Source organism: Odocoileus virginianus, chromosome 15, assembly GCF_023699985.2.
Source record: "Odocoileus virginianus isolate 20LAN1187 ecotype Illinois chromosome 15, Ovbor_1.2, whole genome shotgun sequence".
Taxonomy (NCBI): domain Eukaryota; kingdom Metazoa; phylum Chordata; class Mammalia; order Artiodactyla; family Cervidae; genus Odocoileus; species Odocoileus virginianus.
The window spans coordinates 17,518,912-17,540,119 of NC_069688.1; the positions used below are offsets into that span (position 1 = coordinate 17,518,912).

General features: G+C 49.4%; 1 protein-coding gene and 2 long non-coding RNA genes across 19 annotated transcripts in view; 1 reads left to right on the forward strand and 2 right to left on the reverse strand.

Annotated features, from left to right (window-relative positions):
• Positions 1–230: 230 nt before the first annotated feature.
• Positions 231–3,572, reverse strand: LOC139038448 (uncharacterized). Its single transcript, XR_011491429.1, has 2 exons — positions 3,266–3,572; positions 231–579 (listed from the first exon to the last, which is right to left on the reverse strand). It is a non-coding gene; the product is annotated as an uncharacterized lncRNA (long non-coding RNA).
• A 607-nt stretch (positions 3,573–4,179) lies between these two features.
• On the reverse strand, positions 4,180–18,168 carry CLXN (calaxin). Of its 10 annotated transcripts, none has more exons than XR_011491430.1 (9): positions 17,972–18,168; positions 13,907–14,065; positions 13,096–13,200; positions 12,638–12,697; positions 12,291–12,442; positions 11,471–11,575; positions 10,086–10,165; positions 6,719–7,694; positions 4,180–4,320 (listed from the first exon to the last, which is right to left on the reverse strand). XR_011491430.1 is itself a non-coding variant. In XM_070477077.1 (8 exons), exons 1-7 carry the CDS (start codon positions 18,027–18,029, stop codon positions 10,106–10,108), a joined length of 699 nt encoding a protein of 232 aa, XP_070333178.1. In that variant the 5' UTR covers positions 18,030–18,168; the 3' UTR covers positions 4,497–7,694; positions 10,086–10,105. The 10 variants fall into 10 exon arrangements, 7 of the variants coding, with proteins under 7 accessions (XP_070333178.1, XP_070333181.1, XP_070333182.1 ...); XR_011491431.1 differs by lacking the exon at positions 4,180–4,320 and having other exon boundaries at positions 4,497–6,921; positions 7,520–7,694; XM_070477077.1 differs by lacking the exon at positions 4,180–4,320 and having other exon boundaries at positions 4,497–7,694.
• Positions 18,169–18,257: 89 nt separating this feature from the next.
• Positions 18,258–21,208, forward strand: part of LOC139038449 (uncharacterized) — a 66,397-nt gene continuing 63,446 nt past the window's right edge. For 3 of the 8 annotated variants that reach the window (XR_011491440.1, XR_011491433.1, XR_011491437.1), the window contains exons 1-2: positions 18,296–18,400; positions 20,750–20,834. This is a non-coding gene — a long non-coding RNA (uncharacterized lncRNA). The other 5 variants (XR_011491435.1, XR_011491434.1, XR_011491439.1 and 2 more) reach the window with 5 other exon arrangements.

Sequence of the window (21,208 nt, forward strand, 5' to 3'; positions counted from 1 at the left end):
GTCAACACTGATGCCCCTGAAATGATGGGTGGGTGAACTGCTGGTCAGGCTCCTGGTCTCATGGTGAGTTGCAGGCAGACAGGGCCTTAGAGAGCTGATCTTCCCACTTTGTGCTATTGGGCATGTGCTGTGGCCTGACAGCTTTCTCAGAAGTCAACATTGCCCTGGGTGCACAGACTAAAACAGAAAGGGGTTTTCCCACGACCCAGCCTTGGGATTCAGTCATCAACTCACCCAGGAAACATTTATTAAGTGCCAAGTGTGTGCAAAGGCAGGGAACTAGAGTGAGTAAAAGTGGCCAGACCTATGTGTTTATGGACCTATGTTTGTGTAGAATGAAAAAAACCACAAGACAAGTAAATAGAAACTGAGAACAAAGCAGAGGCTGGCAGCAGGGTGATGGAGGCTGTGTTGAGCTCGCTTCCCTTGGGGTGAGGAGGGTTGGTCTTAGCATGGCTGCAATAATGGGACGGCTGATGAAACGCTGTCCTCCAGGACTCCAACCCTTAGCTTAGTACCACGTCTCCTATCTCACAATGCAACTGATAGAAACAGCGAATCCAGTCTGAGGATCCAGGCCTTTGGAGGAAGCAGAGGAAGAATGTGTGTCAGGACCCGGGGACCCTGTCTGGTTTCTGAGGTCATATTAGGGAGGGGGAGCCCTCCCAGGGGGCCAGGCAGTCCTTCAGCAAAGAACCGGATCCCCTCCCCATGGTGGGTGTGAACCTGCCAAGGAGACTCAGGTGGCAGCTGGAGGCTCAGAGAGCCATGTGCCCAGGGATGGCCAAGGGTGGACAGACAGGGTGCTGGTGTGGGGGCAGAGGGGCAGCACTGCGTGTCCAGCAAGACCTCTGCAGAGAGGGTTCACTGGGAACCCCCTTGACTCACACCCACTCCCAGAGGTGCCCATGGGTGTCACCCTAGCCGCCCGATCCTGGGCCTCCTGGAGCCTGCCCCTGCTGCACCCTGGGACCTCCAGACCGAGGGCGCTCAGAGACTGGGGCGCCGTTTGGCTCTGCAGACTCGGGCGTGCCCCGACTGCACCTGCAGGGCTCCTGTCCTGGGGCCGCGGGCGCTGGCCGAGCTGCACCTGCCGTGGGCGTGCCCTCCTTGGGCTGCATACCTGGCGCTGGGCTGCAGGCCCCGGCCTGCTCACATCCTGCTGTGCCTGTGGAGGCCAGACTGCACGGCCAGGATTTCCTACCTGATGGGACGAGGCAGGCTCCCCACCTCCCCCTCCTACATGGCCCAGGTGACCTCAGCCCCGTCCCTCTGCTGCCCTCCTCTGCTTATCAGGGTTTCTCAGGAGCAAACTGACCACGACGCCCGTGGGTTGTAACTGTGTGGACCCCAGGGGTGACCTTGGAGGAGGGAACAACAGTCATCAGGGAAACTGGGCTTTGCTGAGGCTGGAAGGCTCCTTGGAGGAGGTCGCTAGTCATGTGTTTCTATCAGAGCCAATGCCAAGCTTTCTGTAAAATCAAGTGCTGTTTGCTCCTGGACTTTGAACACTGTAGTAATTTTTCCAGCTCTGAGAGGCAGTTGCAGGAACAGGCTTGTTCAGAGTGACCGGGAGAGGGTGCTGAGAAACCCACAGCGGGCTGTGCCCCCATCCCTTCACACCTTTCTGGGCTGCAGATTCTTCCAGGTAGAGGGGATTACAGGACCTCTTGGGATGACCCTGTGTTTCCTGAGCTGGTTGGCTCTTCCATGCTCTCTGCCTGCAGCCCCAGGTGCTCTCAGGCTTGGCCGCCTCCATCCCAGGGAAGCGAGCCATGGCTGTGGGGTGCCCCCGGGCCCCAAGGCTGTGTGCCCCTTGCCCTCACCCTCTCTTGAGAGGGGACACCTGTGCTCACACCTGTGCCAGCAAAGACTGGCAGGGGAGGGCAGTGCAGGGGGAGTTGATGGCAAGGGCGCCTGAGGCAGAGGGAGGCAGTCTGTGTGTATGTGTATGTGTGAGGGTGTGTGAGACTGTGTGTGTGTGTGAGGGTGAGAGTGTGTGTGTGTGTGTGAGAGTGTGTGAGTTGTGTGTATGAGTGTGTGTGAGTGTGTGTGTCTGAGAGTGTGTATACATATGAGAGTGAGTATATGTGTTGTGTGAGTGTGAGTTGTGTGTGTGTGAGTGTGTGAGAGCATGTCTTTGTGTGTGGTGAGAGTGACTATGTGAATGTGACTGTGAGTGTGTATGAGTGTGAGCATGTGTTTGAGTTGTGTATGTATGTGAGTTGTGTATGTGTGACTGTGTGAGAGTGTGTGTGTGTGAGAGTGTGTGTGTGAGAGAGTATGTGTGACTGTGTGAGAGTGTGTGTGTGTGAGTGCGTATATATGTGTGTGTGTGTGTGAGCACAAATGTACCTATACGCAGATACAACCACAGCACACAGCAGCACCAGAGACAAGCATTCTGACCACACAGCAGGGACAGTGTCCAAGGTCAGAGGCAGGTGCAGGATGTTGTCCCTGGGCCTCACCTGTCACCTGTGAGCTCCTGGGACTTGGTGCTGAGGAGGGAGCCTGGGCAAGAGAGCATGCTCCCTGTGTCTTGATTCATCATACTGTCCCCGTGTGACCATAGCATCCCTGTGTCACTGTGTCCCACATCACCATAGTGTCCCCGTGTGACCACAGCATCCCTGTGTCACTGTGCCCCACGTCACCATAGTGTCCCCGTGTGACCACAGCATCCCTGTGTCACTGTGCCCCACGTCACCATAGTGTCCCCGTGTGACCACAGCATCCCTGTGTCACTGTGCCCCACGTCACCATAGTGTCCCCATATCACCATGTCACCATAGTGTTCCCGTGTGACCACAGCATCCCTGTGTCACTGTGCCCCACGTCACCATAGTGTCCCCGTGTGACCACAGCATCCCTGTGTCACTGTGCCCCACGTCACCATAGTGTCCCCATATCACCATGTCACCATAGTGTCCCACGTCACCATAGTGTCTCCGTGTGACCACAGCATCCCTGTGTCACTGTGCCCCACGTCACCATAGTGTCCCCATATCACCATGTCACCATAGTGTCCCACGTCACCATAGTGTCCCCGTGTGACCACAGCATCCCTGTGTCACTGTGCCCCACATCACCATAGTGTCCCTGTGTCACTACAAGCTGTGCTGTTTTCCCTTGAGTCCAAGGACATGGCACTTCAGCGCCTTCAGGGACCCCCTGGACACTCTGTCCCTTGAGGGCCCTGTGAGTGAGTCTGCCTGCTGAGGGGCGCCAGGGAGCCCTGTCTCACTGCCATCTGAGCACCTACGGTTCCGAGTCCTTGACACATGGCCAGAGCACCGGGTCTTCACTGGAGGCCGTCTGGATGACTGAGTCTGGGGCTGACTTGGATGGAGTGTCTCTTCTGAGCCGGGTGCCCTCCAGGTGCCCCTCTCCCGTCTGTCCCTTCCTGTGTCTCCACACCCTGCGGGTGGGCATCTGGGTCACCCACAACGGGAACACGGTGTGAGGCCCAGAGGGGCCTGGGCGCCTGGCAGAGCCCACCCTCCTGCGGGTCCCCGGCTGCGGGGAGTGCAGAGGGGCAGTACCAGAAGCAAGCCTGCTGACCCTGGGGAGGCAGGGTGGGGCTAGGGGGGTGCAGTTCAGAGGCGGGCTGAGCAGCACCCGTCCCCTCCCCGGCCCCCAGACTCGGGCCTGCACCGCCTGAGGCCCCGCGGGCTGCGGGCGCCCAGCCTCGGATCACAACCTCTGGGGCCTGAGTCCCAGAACATCCTGACTCTGACTTTCTGTGACTGTTCGCCCCGGCAGCACCTGAGGGACGTGACCGCCGGCCTTCCTCCCCCGCAGCAGCAGGTCCAGGCAGGGCGCACGGTCGGAGCGGCTGCCCCGGGGGAAGGGGGGCTGTGGGTGCCAAGAATGCAGGCAGGGGTGTGGCTGCGCTGAGTGTCCGGCGAGGCCTCTGCAGAGAGGATTCCCCAGGAACCCCCTCTGCCCACACCCCCTCCCGGAGCTGCCCATGGGCGTCACCCGAGCCGCCAGCTCCAAGACCCTCCCCCGCCCACCCCCCGGGGCCCCGCCCCATTGCACCCCGGGACCTGCAGGCGGAGGGCGCCGCGTGGCTCTGCAGACTCGGGCGTGCCCCGACCGCACCTGCAGGGCTCCTGTCCCGGGGCCGCGGGCGCTGGCCGAGCTGCACCTGCCGTGGGCGCGCCCTCCTTGGGCTGCATACCTGGTGCTGGGCTACAGGCCCCAGCCTGCTCACATCCTGCTGTGCCCGCGGAGGCCAGACTGCGCGGCCAGGATTTCCTACCTGACGGCGGACAGGAGCGAGTGCCGCTCTTAACTCTCCATCTTACCTGTTATCTTAAAAAAAATTCACGATTTAAAAACCATGCTGGCAGTCAGAACATCTCTTTCTTGCTACCTCATCATCCCTTCCCCCTCCCGCTTCTCTTGGTCCTCCCCTCCCCCTCCCCCCACCGTGTACTCCCGCAGGTGGGCACTCCCTGGGGCTCCAGTCCCCTGGCCTCTGCTCCGCAGACTCTGCACACCAGGGCCTCTGCACAGACCCAAACAGGATGGTGCCCTTGGCAAGAAGGAGGTGTCCACCCTTCCTGGCCGTCAACTGACCCTGGTTTCCTGAGGTCGCTGTGCTCTTCTGCATTTACACATGTCAAAATCAGCAGCAGGTCATGTTTAGAAATTCAAAGAGGCAAGAAGCTTGTTCTTCACTTAGTCAAATTCACAGTGTCCCATTCAGGAACATGGCAGGCACACCCAAGTGTGGACTGGACTGGTTGGAGCTCACATAACCTGGATGCAGCTGTTTGCTCAGTAGCCCTCAGACGCCTGTGCTTCCATGCAAACCCTGTATCCTACTGATTTCTATTTCAGCACTCAAGAGCCAGTGCCAGAAGCACTGGAGCCTCGAGTGGGGTTGACAGGACCCAGTGGGATAGCACCAGTGGCTTCAGGATTAGCAGGGTCATGATGAGTGAGATGTAATGGTTGTCTGAATTAAATTCGTCCATTAAGGTCCATTTTAGTTCACTGATTCCTAAAATGTTGATGTTCACTCTTGCCATCTCCTGTTTGACCATATCCAATTTACTTGATTCATGGACCTGACGTTCCAGGTTCCTATGCAATATTGTTCTTTACAGCATCGGACTGTACTTTTATCACCAGACACATCCACAACTGGGCATTGTTTCTGCTTTGGCTCAGCCTCTTCATTCCTTTTGGAGCTATTTCTCCACTCTTCTCCAGTAGCATATTGGACACCTATGACTTGTGGGGCTCATCTTTCACTGTCATATTTTTTTGCCTTTTCATATTGTTCATGGGGTTTCAGGGAACTCGAGTGAGTTTCATAAGCAGAATAAACTACTGTGTGTTTCTGTGAGTCTGTGGGGAGGATGCATTTGTGGGTTAACAGGGGGGAACTTCACAAAAACAGATCCCAAGAGTGTCACATTTGTGAAAATCCTAGTGATACTTTCTTTGGAACTTTATCCTAGCTTCATGAGTGCCATTTCTTTAAATACACTAGATGACTGAAGGAGTTCTAGGGAACCCCTCACAAGACTTCAGCTCTGCCACTCAGACGACGCTCCACACTTGTCAAGGGGAGGACCCAGAGCTGGATCCTCAAGTCAAGTCCGCTGTGTTCTTATTTATTCATCAGCTACGAGATCCTGGTGAGGACATTGCCTGCCCCAGACACTCACGTCTACGGTGTACCCCTATTTATCTTGGATTTCTGTCACACTTCACAGTTTACAGAATGGCATCATAAACTTTATTCTCACTCATTCTCAAAGTCCCTATGAGAGGAGGCAGCGAGTGTAGGTGTTTTCCCATTTTATATGAAACACATTTTGTAGAGTGTTTATAGCCTATGGGGCTTCCTTGGGGGCTCTTTGGTAAAGAATCTGCCTGCCAATGCAGGAGACGTGGGTTTGATTCCCTGGGTCAGGAAGATCCCCTGGAGAAGGGAATGGATACCCACTCTAGTATTCTCGCCTGGAGAATTCCATGGAGAGAGGAGCCTGGTGGGCTAAAGCCCCTGGGGTTGCAAAGATTCAGACTGGACTTAGCAATTCAATAACAACGTTATGGGCTGAGAATATGTGACTGCCCCACTGTGACCACAACTTCTCCGCGCAGCCCTGATGGATGGTGTGTATTCTAGTCCCCACCAGCTCACAAATCACTTTTCACTTATGTTGGACTTGCAAGTCCATGTGGCCTGTGTGAGGCAGTCAGAGCTGGACTGAGGTGGAGGGGCCTGGAGCAAACCCACGCCCCCGCCCCATGCTGGGTCCTTGGGCTGGGTCCCTGCCTCTGTAAGGGCCACATGGTCACTTCTGTGTGTGCTGCAGGATCACGTGGCCTCTGCTTCTTCTCCACATGGAAGTCTGTGTCTGGCACCGCTCTGTCCTCTGTGTGAGGGTCCAGCTCCCCCTCCCCGGGAAGGACTTCCAGCATCCCCCCACAACCTCTCCGCACAGCCTCCTTGTGGCAGGGTGGGGCCCAGCCGTGTCCTGAGCTCCGGGCTAACCGCCCCACCAGGAGGCAGTGGCTCCGCTCAAAACACCACTGTGGGGAGGACGTGCCCACCCCTGGCCTGCCTGGGGCCTTGCTCCAAACCTGGCTTTCTGTCCCGGCTCTGACACCCCGAGCATTGTCTACATCGAGACCTGGGGTGGGGACAGGAGACGGTGTGCACAGGCCGAGGGCAGGATGGCTGGGACCTCACCTGGTTTCCTCGGACACCTTCCAGGTGGACTGTCTCTCCCGTGGAGATGCCAGGGCCAGCGGGTCCATCCCAGGCCGGATGGGCAGGCAGGGCAGCAGGAGGAACAGGCAGACAAGAAGATGCGGGTCTTGGGGAGGAATGTTTTCCTGGCAGATATGGTGGGAGGCTTGGGCCACAGGAAGCCACACTTAGGATGACGGGACCTGGAACGGTGTATCCCCATGCGGCTGGGATGGGACTCTCTAGTCTCCTGGGCTGGGCCCACCATGGCTGCCCTTTCCTCTGCCAGAAAGCTGGCGTCTAGGGGCCGATTCTGGTTCCGGGATGTGTTCAGGGTCGGCTCCTCCTTCACTGGTGACCAGACAGGAGCCACTTCAGGAGGTCATGTGCTCCACCCAGAGGGAAGGGTGGTCCCCCAGGAGGGGGACACAGGTGACTTCTGCACTTTCTGGGTATCACCAGGCAGTTGCACAGTTAGTGCATCATAACCAACACATGATCTGGGGTGCATGTCTGTTCCTTTCCCTGGTAGCTGCATGTGAACCCTGACGACTGGGAGGTCAGGGATGCTGAGAAGGGCTGCTCGGAGGAACCTTCTCTAGAGGGGCTATCGGTACAGTTTCTGAGCCTGTGTGATGGGAATTCCCTTGAACCATCTCCACGACAGCACTCTTGCTGGGGTGGGGAGGAGGGACTCCAGCAGAGGGGGACAGCAGGGGCGTCACGGGGCTGTCGCAGGGTGCAGAGGCTTCGTCTACACTGCGGACCGGGAAGGGGACTGAGTTAGGCTGGGTTACCCACCTCCCCCGCCCCTGCCAGCTTAGCCCGAGGTGGGACTCATGAATGTTTTGGATGATTTTATGATGCAGGCAATTGCAGGCTTGGCTTCTCACAAGTGCAATCTTGTTCCCAAAGATATTTGCAGGTTAAGAATGCAGGACTACCAGTTTTCAGTGGTAGCTTTTAAATCCTGTGGCTGAAAAAAAAAAAAAGTTACTTGTTTCCCAAACAGAGTCTCTCTGTGCTGCTCAGGGGCTGTGCAGCCCTCCCAGAGGGGCCTCCCAGGGCGTGGAGGGGGGAGCGTGTTGAGGAGCCAGTGGGAGGAAGGCTCCGGGTTACAACTGTTCCCCGCAGCCCCAACCTGGCCACCCTGGGGCACTCGCAGTGCTGAGCCCCGCTGAGCCTGAAAGGAGGAGGTGGGGAGGCGGCGGGGCCCACGTGGAGCAGGAGGAGAGGCTGGTCCTCAGGGGGACTTGTGTGCTTGGAGGACCTGCCGTGAAGTTGAGTGAACCCTCGGGGCTAAAGTCATTCACGAGCTGCCACAGAGAATCTAAACATCTACAGAAAGTCACCGGAGGAAAGGATAGGGCAGAGGCGTGGGACCCAGCATGTCCTGGGCCGTGGGGAGGCTCCAGCCGCTTCCCTTGGGTGCCCCACCCTCAAGTCCCACCACAAGGGTTTTAAAGGCTTTTTAGTTTTAAATGAAGTCAAGTAATAAAACAGGGTTATTCACGTGGAGGTTGACCTACAGGGAAAGGTTCAGGGACAGATGTATAAAATCAGGGCTTTGCACGATCCATTAAAATCACAGTCGATTATGGCCCACATGCTGGCAAAGAAGTAAATAGTGTGGCACAGGGCAGGGTTGGTCCTCACGCGCCTGCCCTGCCGGCCTTCCCGGGACCGTGTAGTCACACGTGCCAGAAATCTCCAGAGATGCAGGCCTGGAAGCCAGCACTCCTACTCACAAAGTCACCCCAAGTGAGGAAGCGATGAAGCTTGTGAGGAGATTTATCTCCGAGGACAGTTCATTTGGAGAATTATTCATAACAGCAAACGTGGCAACATTCAAATTGTGAAGGGCAGGGAAAGAGCCTCCCAGGATGGCTCTGGACCCGAGGATTTCCTGACCCGAGGGAACGTTCCTGACACAGTGGTTCATAAAAAAGCAGCTTAAAAGAGGAGGTTCAGTGCCATCCCCTAAAAACATGGGTGACTCTGTGCAAAAATGTAGGTGTCCTCACAGAGGCCTTAAGGAAGCCTGAGAGAGTCTATACCAGAATATTAATATTTGTTTCATCTTAAAATTTCTTAAACTTCTGAAATATTTTTCAGTGATCATTATTTGTAATTGAAAAAACAATAAAAATTACAAGCATATTGTGTTACATTTTTTATATACCAACTCAAGACAGAAAAATTGTATCAAAGTCCATCTGTGTGAGAATCCAAAACGTTAAGAAAACATTTGGACAGTAAAATGTCTTCTATTTCATGAAATTGGATATTCCACTCATTTACAGCACTTCATTTTTAACACTAGGTATTCTTTTGCTAAAATGTAATAAAGCATATGCAGTAACAAGGGGAATTTGATAGGCCATGTGGCCTTTACGTGTCTGCGCGTGGACCAGGGGTTCCCACTTGACATCCCCGCGGCTGCCCTGGAGTTCTCATTCAGCAGAATGAGCCCGTCCTTCTCGAGCTGTGTCCGATGCCCTCAGCACCCACTGGAAACGGGGGCAAGGGAAGGCAAGGCCGGCTTTGGGGATACCCGGCTGGCAGGCACATGTGATGACGTGGCCCCGGATGAGGGGCTGCACAAGGGGCATCCCAGGTGGGGTGATGTGGACTAACAGTAGGGTCCAGGGGCAGACCCAGGGGGGCAGAACAGAGTGGGGGCTTTGAATCTGACCAGAAGGGGGGCGTCCGGGCTGACTCACACCCAGACCTCACCTCAGACCCAGGGAGGAGCATGCCCCGCCCCTGCCCACCCACAGATGGGTCAGCCTCGTGGTGCTGTCTGTCCCTGGTGTTTGCTCGGGGCCCCTCTGGGCAGTAGGCTGAGCCCTCAGGCACTTCAGACAGCAACACAGAGCATATGAAAACAGGCCCTGTGTCTCTGACTGTCTCCCAGGGCACAGCAGGAAGGTGTCTCAAGGCTGAACACCGGAATCATCGTTCTTTGGAAGCCATCTTGGTTACTGATTGCTCCGACGGGAATTCAGTAGTTTCAGTGATGTTCAGATGTATGCCCACCATCTTTCCGTCATGAAGAAAACAACTCAATTACACGCTCTCTCTATTCGTTTCATTCATGGAGATATTTTATGACAGTTTGTGTCAACAGATGGTCTAGGTGGTAACTCCTCTCTGCAGCGATAATCCATTGGGCCAAACCCAACCACAGCTAATAAGGAAATCTGTGTCTACGTCTGTCTTACTTGATCTTACATCAAAGGTGACGATGTATGTTAGTCAACCCTGACCCATTCCCCCTCAAACACACAATTCACCAAATTCACCCGCACCTTCCAGGCTAAGCAGGAAGAATACACAGTATGGGTGAGCCTCCCTTTTTACTCACTTGAGAAGACATTTAGGAATTCACACCTCACTGAATTCATTTGGATCTTTGAATACTTGGGCTTCAAATTCTTTCTGGCTCTGTAAAATGAAAGTGCTCAAATTAGTACAGACTAACAAGAAGTGTTCTGTGTGTCTGCCTACCGTCCAAAGAGCCTGGCAGTGATGAGGAGCGTGAGGTGGGGACCTGGGATGGGCTGTGCGCTCATTCTCAGGTGCTGACTGTGCTCTAGCCCAGCGCCGGTTCAGGGACCACCAGGAGGGCGAGACCTGGCTCCCAGGAGCCCCTGTCCATAGGCTTAGAACCAGAACCAGGTGCTGGTTCACAGGCCAGAACCAGGGGCTGCAGGAGGGCAGGCACCCTGGGGATCCCAGAGGGCTCATCATGGGACAGCCAGGCTGTGGTGGCAGCAGAGATGCTGGAGGGAGACCTGGAGGTGGGGAAGGGGCAAGGTCGAGTAAGACACGAGCCCAGCTGGTGTCAGATACAGATGAGAGACCAGGGTGGAAATATGGCAATATTCATGTACTGCATCACTCCACCTGCCTGACGCCTTTCAACAGATCCTCATGACCTTCAAGAGAAAGCCCAAACTCCGAGCTCCATGCACTGGGCCCTTCTGTGTCCTCCAGGCTCATTGTCAGCCTCACGACTCCAGATGCTCTTCTGATACTGTCCCCCTTTACCTCTCACACATGACACTCCCTCTGTGTGGGCCCTGCTGCCCCTGTGCATCTGGTTGACCACTGGGTCCACAAGACCCGCGAGCCCGCCTTTTCCCTCCAGCTGTCCACCCAACTCCCTGCAGCAGTTTCCATGTCCCCTCTTGACCACACATGCCCCTCTGAGCCCCAGCACCTGGGTCCCGGGGACTCTGTAACCCATGATCAGTGAACCCCAGCAAGTGGCCTACACTCTCTGAGCCTAGGTTTCCTCATCCGTAAAATGAGGACAATGATACTGCCAACTTCATGGGGTTGTCAGGGGAAAAGTGAGGCCACACAGGGCTGCCAGCACTGCTCATGGTACTGATTGGCATTACTGCAACACTGGTATAATAATAATTATTATCATGTAATCATTTTCATGTTTTTTTCCCCTACTCTGGAGTGCAGCCCTAGAGTTTTTCATCTGGGTTTCTGGCCCACATTACGCTTCAATAATAATTTCTTACAGGAACCAGCAAGTTAGTGGATGAAAAAGTCACAGCGGACTACACGAGTTCAAAGACACGGACCAGCCCTATTTCTTGGCCACCTTTTTCTTTTAGAAGCTGTCCTCTGTGGGTGAATGTGACTCATCTGATCACTTGCCAAACCAGGGAGTCCTGGGCTGCTGCTCCTATAGGATGTTTTGGTCTCTGTTCCATGAACACACGTTGTTACCTTTGGGTCAGGGAGACATGGCCCAAACGCTTCCAGTAGAAGGGTCTCCTCCCTCACGGCCTGCTCATAGTCCGCGAAAGACAGCTTCCCATCGTGATCATGGTCCTGGGGGCAACCGCCACGCGGCAGTTAACATGGAAACACTGATCACAGACACACACTATCTTCTCGTGGTCCATGGTTCAAAGAAAGATGTTAGAAAAGTAAAAGACTAAGTGATGAAATGGAAAAGATCCTTTAATACTATGGTGAAAGAGAACAAGCTGGAGCTTTCTTTCACCAGGCAGGAAACTGATTCTTGTTTAGTTGCTAAGTTGTGTCAGACTCTTTGTGTCCCCATGGACTAAAACTCACCAGGCTCCTCTGTACATGGCATTTCCCAGGCAAGAATACTGGAGTGGGCTGCCATTTCCTTTTCCAGGGGATCTTCTTGATTCAGGGATTGAACCTGGATCTCCTGCATTGGCAGGTGGATTCTTTACCACTAAGCCATCAGAGAAGCCCAGGAAAAGAGTTTCCATAATTTGAATTCTTATTTATATCCCATCTCTAGCCTGTGAATTTCAGTGCATGCTAAATTGCTCAGTTGTGTTTGACTCTTTGCAACCCTATGGACTATAGCCCTTCATGCTCTTCTGTCCATGGGATTCTGCAGGCAAGAATACTGGAGTGGGTTGCCATTCTCTTCTCCAGTGGATCTTCCCCACCCAGGGATTGAACCCATGTCTCTTATGTGTCCTGCACTGGCAGGCAGGTTCTTTACCATGAATGCCACCTGGGAAGTGAATTTCAGTAGAAAAGCCTGAATGATACATCTCACCATTTTCTTCAGTGTGATCTCCACCAAGTCCTTGATCCCTTCGTCAGGGTCTTCCTCAGACGGCTGCTTCAGGAGGCTGTTCTTCAGCATGTGGAACATCTCCTCCTTGGAGATGAAGCTGTCCCCGTTCAAGTCAAACACTTCAAAGCAATCTTAAAAAAACAACCAATACGAAAGTGCTGTCATTAGCAAGACAGCATTTGCTCTGATGGTTTTCAAGGCCCAGGGCTCTAGGGTGATACTCTTTATCAAGCCCCAGGACTCAAAGCAATCAATTTCCATAATAGGTGCTTAACGTCCACTTACTGAATATACTCAACAGTTCTAGAAAGGTTTCTTACACTTACCTACAAAGAGCAGGCCAGGGAACAACAAGTTGACAATTTCATCTTGAAAACCTTGGAAAACTGATTGAAATGTGCCTCTTAAACAGAGTTCACTGGGGGTGAATTAGGAATTAACTAAGAATCAGAAACTTGAATCAATGTTTTTGACTTTTATGATTATAATTCAAGTAACAAAATATGTAAAATACTCAATACTTTCATACCTAAAGGCATGCATACATGGTTAGCATGGGTGCTACATGCTTATGTGGTCTTGCTTGGCATGATTCCTCCTTAGAGTGTCCTGCTTTGTCTGTTTATTACTTTTTTCCACTCTTATTATTGACTTGAATTTGCTCCCTACATGAAGTCAATGTGAGATCAAATCAAGCAAATGACAGACAAACCCACCACACTGATTCATTCTTTGCACCTGCTTATCATAAAGTACAAACCAGTAGGATGACATGAAATCTTACATTTCATTTTTTCTTCCAGAGTTCCTCGAAGAAACACTGATAATCCATAAACCCACTCTGTTACACTTATGCAACCATCGTTGTCTTTATCAAACCCTCGGAAAACTAAAAAAAGAGAGAGACATACAACATGACACTTGTGCTGAGCTTGTATTCTCAGTGAGGGCCTGCACCACACTGCTCACTCTTAATGTTTAAGTGAAACTTCAGGACCATGTGGTCCCATGTTCTCATTTGACGAAACAGGAAACTGAGACGTCATAACACTGGAAAACTCCTTCACCTAAACTTTTACATTCTCCCTTCATACTTCATAAGAACAAGCAAACTGAATATAAAGACATGAATCAACAATTAACATATAAACAAGTTGTTATACTAGATGTTGATATGTTAACATGAAATGTATAATTTTATATTTTTGTTACTCAATGAAAGTAATGCTACTACATGACAGGCTATATCTTGATTTTTACTGAAATACTCTCAATGGTATAAGGAAATTTAAGTGTCCTTTTAAAACTATCTTTTTATATTATTCTATTTACTAAGTAGAAATAGAAATGTTTGGGGTTTTCTGATATAAGGTAAAGGAAACCTAGTTATTCAGGCTGACTTTGTCCTCTTCTTAAATACACAAAAAGAATGGTCACTATCTTCTTCCCTACGAATATGAAAATTAAATTTTTATGTTCAAGTGGAATTGGGATCACAGAACATGAAGCGTCCCTCCCAGAGTTTGCCTGAACTCCAAACCATTTTCCTCAGTTACGGCTAGATATGGCCCATCAAGATGCTGGCATCTGCTCACCCCTGTCCATGATCATGTCATCTGTCATCCCAAACGTCATATGCAGGATGTTCCGAAAGGCGTTGCGGTCCAGCCCGATGACCACACCCTGCCGCTCCATCACTTCTCCCACCAGGTTATAGAAGAGGTTGATAAGGCATTTCACTTCAAATTTACTAACTGGGAAAGCATAAAATTAAGACATAACAAAAAGGCATTTTAACCTTTAAAGTCCAGCTTCAACTCTGCATGAATGAGTCTGCAAACAAACAACACTGGAGCCGTCCACAGCCAGCTGTCGACAGGAGACGCCCCTGCTTTGAGACTCATGACCCCCAGGTTAACAGAGGACCCCACCACCCCAGAGTCTCGCCATAGTAGGAACAACAGCCATCCCTCCCACAGACTGAGCTGTCATATTTAGGAAAAAAAGATAATATCAGCCAGGTCACTTAAAAGGCAACTGTGGGGTCTGATTATAACTAGAACAAGGTAGCAGAGGTGAGCATGGTGATGTGAAGAATGGTAATTTCCCCCAGCACTTTAAAAACTTATATTAAAAAATAAATAATTTTATTTATTTGTTTGTTTTTGGCTGTGCTGGGTCTTCATTGCCACATGTAGGCTTTCTCTAGTTGTGGCAAGCAGGGCTGCTCTCTAGTTGCAATGCATGGGCTTCTCATTGCCAGTGGCTTCTCTTCTTGCAGAGAATAGGCTCTAGGGCACAAGAGCTTGAGTAGTTGTGGCTCCCCGGCTCTAGAGCACAGGCTCAATAGTTGTGGCACACAGGCTAAGTTGCTCCATGGCTGTGGGATCCTCCCAGACCAGGGATCAAACCTGTGTCCCCTGCACTGGCAGGCAGATTCTTAACTACTGGACCACCAGGGAAGCCCTCTGCAGCATTTTGATTACAGGCATTCACGAGATTTACAGTTTACTGTTCCCCTGGAGATAGATACCAATCCCCCCCAAACTAGGCACCTACTTGCAACTCACATTAGCTTTTGTGAAGCCATGAGTCAGATTTTGGAAATCAGAATCACCTATTTTCCAATAAAGAAGGATTTAAGCATATTTTAGCACGCAGGAAGTGTGGGTTGTGGATGATGTGAAAATGAACAGGCAACCATGAAGCAGCACCTTGGAAGAAGAACACTTTTGTCTAAAGCGTGTGCACACACGTGCCTGCTTGTAGTATACACGACTGTGGAAAGGGTGGTACAGTAAACACAGAGCTGATTGTGTCCCAATCACCGTCTGAGGTGCCTAGGTGGAAGGATTAGTGTCTGGCATTAAGAACATAAAAAGGAGTTTAAATATGAACTACAGGTGGAAGATAGGGAAGATTTTATTTCAAAACAAGACAAAATTGTGGTTGAGCATTTCTGAAAACAAAGAAGATGTGTCCATGTACAAGGAAATAGCACAGAGAAGCGGGTAAATCCTATCTTGTCTTGCAGGCCAGGACAGGTTTGAGGGTGATTTCTGGTTTGGAGCACCACAATTTAAGAGGAACATTGAAATCTTCAGAAAATAAATGATTTAATAAATAGATTGATAAATAGTAGACAATGATATAGTGGTTATAATTTTTAAAAGAGCTGTTAGTTGCCACAGAAAATGGTATGAATGGTATGTCACTTCCTCAAAAAACTTAAACATCGAAATACTACACAATCCAGTGATTTCACTTCTGGGTTCTTTCCCCAGAGGATTGAAAGCATGGACTCTGATATTTGTGCACCAGTGTTCATAGCAGGAATATTCACAACAGTCAAAAGGTGGACGCAACCCAGGTGTCCATGGAAGGATGAGTAGATGAGTGTCCATCCATACAATGGATTATGATTCAGCTTCAAAAAGGAAGGAAATTGTGAATCATGCTACCATATTATGACTCTTGACTACAACATGCTAGAGTGAAATAAGCCAGACAAAGATGACAAATATTTTATGATTGCACTTATATGATGTATCCAGAGTAGTCAAATTCACAGAGACAAAAAAGTAGGTGGTGGGTGCCAGGGGCTAGGGGAGGAGGAAGGGACCAATAGTCTCATGGGGATAGAGGTTCAGTTTGGGAAGATGAGAAAGTTTTGGAGATGATGGGGGGCATAGCTGCCCAACAATGTGAATGTACTTAATGCCACTGAGCTGTGCACTTCAAATAATTAAAGTGATACATTTTACATTGTGTGTATTTAACCACAATAAAAACTCTAAAAATAAAAAGAGATGTTAATGGTTGCAGAAGGGAGACTTGCCTGAAAGATGATGCTATCTGTTCACATATATGAAATGCTAGCTGAGGGGGTGTTGATTTGCTATTTTCCCATCTCAGCTGACATAAAAATGAAAGAATATTAGCTTATTACCCAAAGTATCAAATCTGAGTAATTTTTCCACAGGAAAAATTCTCTTGCTGAAATGTTTCTTAAATTGAAGAATACAATACTAAATGAAATTAGGGACACTGGAGAAGGGATTTTTCATCTTTTTGGATTGGTGTAAGTCTGCTCTGCAGATCAGATCTGCCAGGCGGTGGATTAACTAGACTACCACTTAAGATACTTTCTTCTCTGATTCTGCAAAATCTACTTACTTCATCCTGCTGGGAACATCACCTGACAACTAAAAGGAAATCTGACTTTACAAGAAAGGTCTTCTGTGTAAAGATTCAAAATTATTACAACGTCCATGATTAAGTCACTGTTTCCACAGAATTTAACCATCAAGGTTCCTAAGACATACTTTAAAAATTTTATGTGAGGACAAAAATCAAAACTGTTGACTGGTTTTCTTGTCCTGTTTTCACTTATCTTTTAATATATTCACAGACTGTCTGCAATACATTTGCAAACACACTGGAAAAGGAACTAAATCAAATTCAGTGTTTGTTGTGTATAGTAGTTATTGCATTGTTTATTCAATATGTTTCTAGATGTTTTAAGAAAATCTGGTCTTTTCCAACAAATGAAAGCATTTCAAGAAAAACAGCAGGACAAAACTCTCAGATTATAGTAACCATAATAATAGATTAAAGGATAACTTCTATTTTAGGAGTTTAAGATGCTTATACACACCATAACTTTTATTTGCAGACCATCCTGACAGACTTTCCTACCATTCATTATATAAGATACTAACTCTGATTAGAAGGCACTAGATTCCATAATCTTTAGAACTACATAAAAACATGTTTGCTCTTCTTTCTTTGCACAATGGGAATAGTCTTGGGATTATGTTCTTCTATTTTTTAAGGGACCAGTAGTTTTGTAATAAGCACATAATTTATAAGCTGGATTATCAGACATTTATACCATATCCATAGTTTCCTTGCCCAAGCACAGTTCTGTTTTTGAGTCTTAATATAATTATAAAGTTACCTGTGAAATTCTAGGACCACTTTTCAGAATATGTGTGAGATGGGAGTAGGGAGGTTATAAATGTTAACATCTTTAATAGATGTTCATCTTGCCACCTGCCAAGTCTCCTTCACTTTACAGGAAAGTGGGGCTCCAGAGATGGGAACAGATACTCTACCATGTGATTAGCTTTTTTGAGCTCCTTGGTTTCCAGGCACATTTTCTTGCTCTGAGATACAGGTTTCTGTACCACTTTAACCCCCCTTTCCTAAGGATCTTCAACCACTGATAACCACTTTCCCTTAAGGGTTGCTTAGTAAATTCCAGAACTTGGACCTTGACAGGTGATTTGCTCTAAGAGCTACTTCTCTTGATTCCAGTGGTTTTCAGTGCTTGTCTTCCACCTAAATCTGAGGCTAGGGCCACATATGTCTTCAGGGTAATTAAATCACATTTCTTATAACGCAATGGGAAGTTAAGAGAAGGTTTGAGAAGCAAGTAGTGCATGCATGGGTGTAGAATTTGGTGCCCGGACACCTGGAAATGCTCCTTAAGATCCTGGGCTCTGTGGGTGTCCACCCAAGTAACTGGTGCTAGTGTTCCCTTCCAGACTCCTCTTTAGGGTCAGGCGTGGAGAGGCTCTGCAGACCGGACTCTAGCACCCGCAAGATAGGGCCTGGCCCGGGAGTCTCTGCCCGTCCAGTCCTTGATTCTTACTTACAATGCTTGCAATTTTTATTTAAGGAGTCCGTCAGCTTCTGCAGCTTCTTGCGGTTCATGCTGGGAGCTCAGGAAACAGGGAAGCGGCCGGTGTCCGGCGGCGGCTGCCGGGACGGTTGTGAGCCCTGGGTCTGGGGCTGCAGGCAGGTCTCGCCTGTGTGTGTACGCGGTCCTAACACTCGGCGTGGCCGTGGCAACGGCTGGGCGGCCGCCGATTGGCTGCTGGGCAGGAAAAGGCGCGGTCCTAACAGGCGGCGTGGTCATGGCAACCTTCGGGCGGCCGCTGATTGGTTGCTGGGTCTGCGCGCTCTCCCTGGGCTGCCGGCCAGGAGCCCTCCAACCGCTTTCCGACTGTGACATCGGCGAGTGACCATCCAGGTTTGTCTGGCTGGGGTTCACACCCCTTTGCTGTGCTGCACTGTGAGTCAAGGTCTGAATTTTGTTGTGCGCGCCGTGCGGGGATGTCTTGGGTGGTGAGCGCGACGCCAGGTTCTCAGGGAGGTCTGGGAACCTGGGGGATGCAGGAATGAGCAGGTGTGGATCCGGAAGACAGCTGTGCAGGAAGGGAGGGTGAGGGGCTTGCTCTCAGGTTGCCAGTCCTTTTGCTCTGATGCCAGGAGGGAGTCTGCAGCAAGATATCTTCAAGGTTTTGATGATGTTACTGAGAGCAAGAGGAACTTGTAATAGTTATTTATTTTTTTCCCCTCCCCGTTCATTCTTGAGGTGGAGATGGAGGCTGTCAGTCGAATATGGGAAAACCCCCTAGCAATTTTTTAAGCTGGATAAAGAGTCAACCTTCCAAATAAAGACACACTGACAAAGGACAGTGGCTCTAGGGTACAACCTGACCTTTTCTGGAAGAATATCCCAGCGAAATGAATCTTTTACTTATTTGAAAGACAAGTTATTTGACTGCAAACAAAGGCTAGTTCTTACATCTTTACTGTGAGAGAAATTTATGCTTTAAACACAGATGAGACACCCTGTTTGAATTAAGACAGTAACATGGGTTAGCTCAGCCAGGAGGAAAAAGTCCTACAATATTCTCCAACATGTACTTGTTTCACTTCAGAAGCAGTAATCCTTTTAATACAAATTATTTTATAGTGTGTGTACTATCATCATAAAATGGAAAGCAGAAAAATTTTACCGACCATGAGTAACAATTCCAAATCAGGTCTCTGATTCTGTTTCCTTATTTCATTTGTTTTATGGAATGGAAGACTGGGATGTTGTTTGAATCCATAGTCAAGGATGCTGGAGGAAGGCAGGCACTGTGTTATCCTGAAGCAGATTCCTTGAAAACAGTAATTAATATGAAATGATACTGATTGTGAGTTTGCCAGTTAATGGCTAACTGGTATTCCTATGCGTGGTCTTGTCGGGCAGGTGTGGCATTTCTAATAGGATTGTAGGGAACAAATGGGGATGGATATATTCAGATACATTCATTATGAGACCTTAGGGACTTGTCAGATGTCAAAGCTATGGCAAATATTTAGTCCATAGAGATTGTTGGGGTGCTCATCATAGAGACAAGCAGCTGAAAGAGTGGTTGTCTGTGGTTAACAGGAGAAGCCACTGGCCCCTCTCGTGTCTACCAGGTTGAGCTGAAGAGACACCCTGCTGGCACGTCTGGTGTGTCCACGCATCTCTGCAGACTTCATGCGCCAGAAGTTTCTTGAGCACCTTTGGGGAGCATATCAGTTCTTCCTTCCCAGGCTTCAGGCCTGGGTCCCACCATCCATGTTCCCTCAAAGTCAAAAAGCCACTGGAAGGCAGTGTGACAGAAGCCTGATTAGGAGTCAGAGCTGTCTTACCAGCAGAAATCCCGAACCTGCCAAGAAACCGTGGTGAGGTGACCTGCTCCCACCCTCACTCCCAGGTCTTTCTTCTGTTATTTCTTTAGCCAGAACTTTACAAGTGCATCACAGCACCTCCCTAGTATCTCAGAGGATGGGTTGTGGAACTGGCCTCACTGTACAGTCTTGCAAACTTTTCTCAGGGAAAGCAGGTATTTATCAGAGGTGTGTTTTGTCCAATGTTGGCCAGCTTCAGAGCATTCTCTACATTCTTGTGCCTTTTTGAACTTAATATTTTTATACCTTAGAACAAGCTGTGCGCCTGATAGAGTCTTCTGAGTATGTCTTGAGACTGGTTGTAATTTCTGTTCTTAGGTTTAGTTGCTTGTGTGGAAGAGATGCAGGACTGCATCCCAAGGGCTTTTTCCAAATGAAACAATTAAGCCTGAACAGTTACCTCATATCAAATCAATCAGTAATAGAATAATAAAAAACTGGGCTCACTCTGTGCTATTTAAGAAATAGCCATAGAATTGTCCAGAGTTTGAGCAGCTTTGGGATGGGTACTTTTGTGGATACAATGGTGTATTAAAGTGATTATGAGTGTTTCCTTTAATTTTGTGTACAAAACAGTCTCCTCTTAGACTCACAATTAATTGAAGTTTTGCCATGTTAAAGAGCTTAGATGTCAAACTGATGACAGTATTTCACTTAATGTGGACCTTTTATAATGGAGGCATTTGGAAACTGTGGGAGATGATATCACAGAATTGATTTCCAAGTGTGTTACAAATCTACTTTGAAATTACTTTAATGAAAGGAAAATATACAGGTTACTTTTCTACATAATCTATATCCAGTTGTACCAGTTTTAGGTTGTAGGGAGAGTGCTGAGACGTTCTGGGGGGACTGTAGCCAACCTTTCAGACAGGTGACCATCTCTCACTGCTTTCTCTCCCCTCTTCTGCTCCCCATAGCCCCTCCGACAGCACAGAGCTGTCTCCCCACTCCAGGACTCCCACCTGTCCTTCCCACCATCCTCTAGAACAGCTCTTCAAAGAGGTGAGTAAATCGTTATCTGCCCGGAGACCATTCTGTTCCAGGACTTCCCACAGTGAGTGTTGGCTCTCTGATATGTCTCCCCACTGGACTGTGAATCACATGATCCTGCTTTCCCCCCATATTTGTGTCTGTTTTATATCTGAATCCTTGTGTCTGTCTGCTGTCACCCTTCTGCAGTTTGCAGAACAGTCCATGCTCTGTGGTCCACCCTTAGGGAGAGGGAGCCGGGAGTGTCCTGAGCAGGTGGAGCCTGGAGCCCTTCCTCCGCAGCACCTATCCTGGAGACCCCTGTGAATGCAAAGAAGGGACATTAAAGGGCTGGGGAGTGAGGAAGACATTTTCCTGAAATACATACTCAACACTCACTGCTATTA

What these genes read in the sequence shown, in the direction of transcription:
- CLXN (XM_070477074.1), bottom strand. Translation starts at nt 18,029, where the DNA reads ATGAACCGCAAGAAGCTGCAGAAGCTGACGGACTCCTTAAATAAAAAT. An exon ending in AAATAAAAATTGCAAGCATT is followed by an intron (nt 14,066 to 17,971) that starts GTAAGTAAGAAT and finishes ATGCTTTCCCAG; the next exon opens with TTAGTAAATTTGAAGTGAAA. An exon ending in TCTGGAAGAAAAAATGAAAT is followed by an intron (nt 12,698 to 13,095) that starts GTAAGATTTCAT and finishes CATTTCAATCAG; the next exon opens with TTTTCCAAGGTTTTCAAGAT.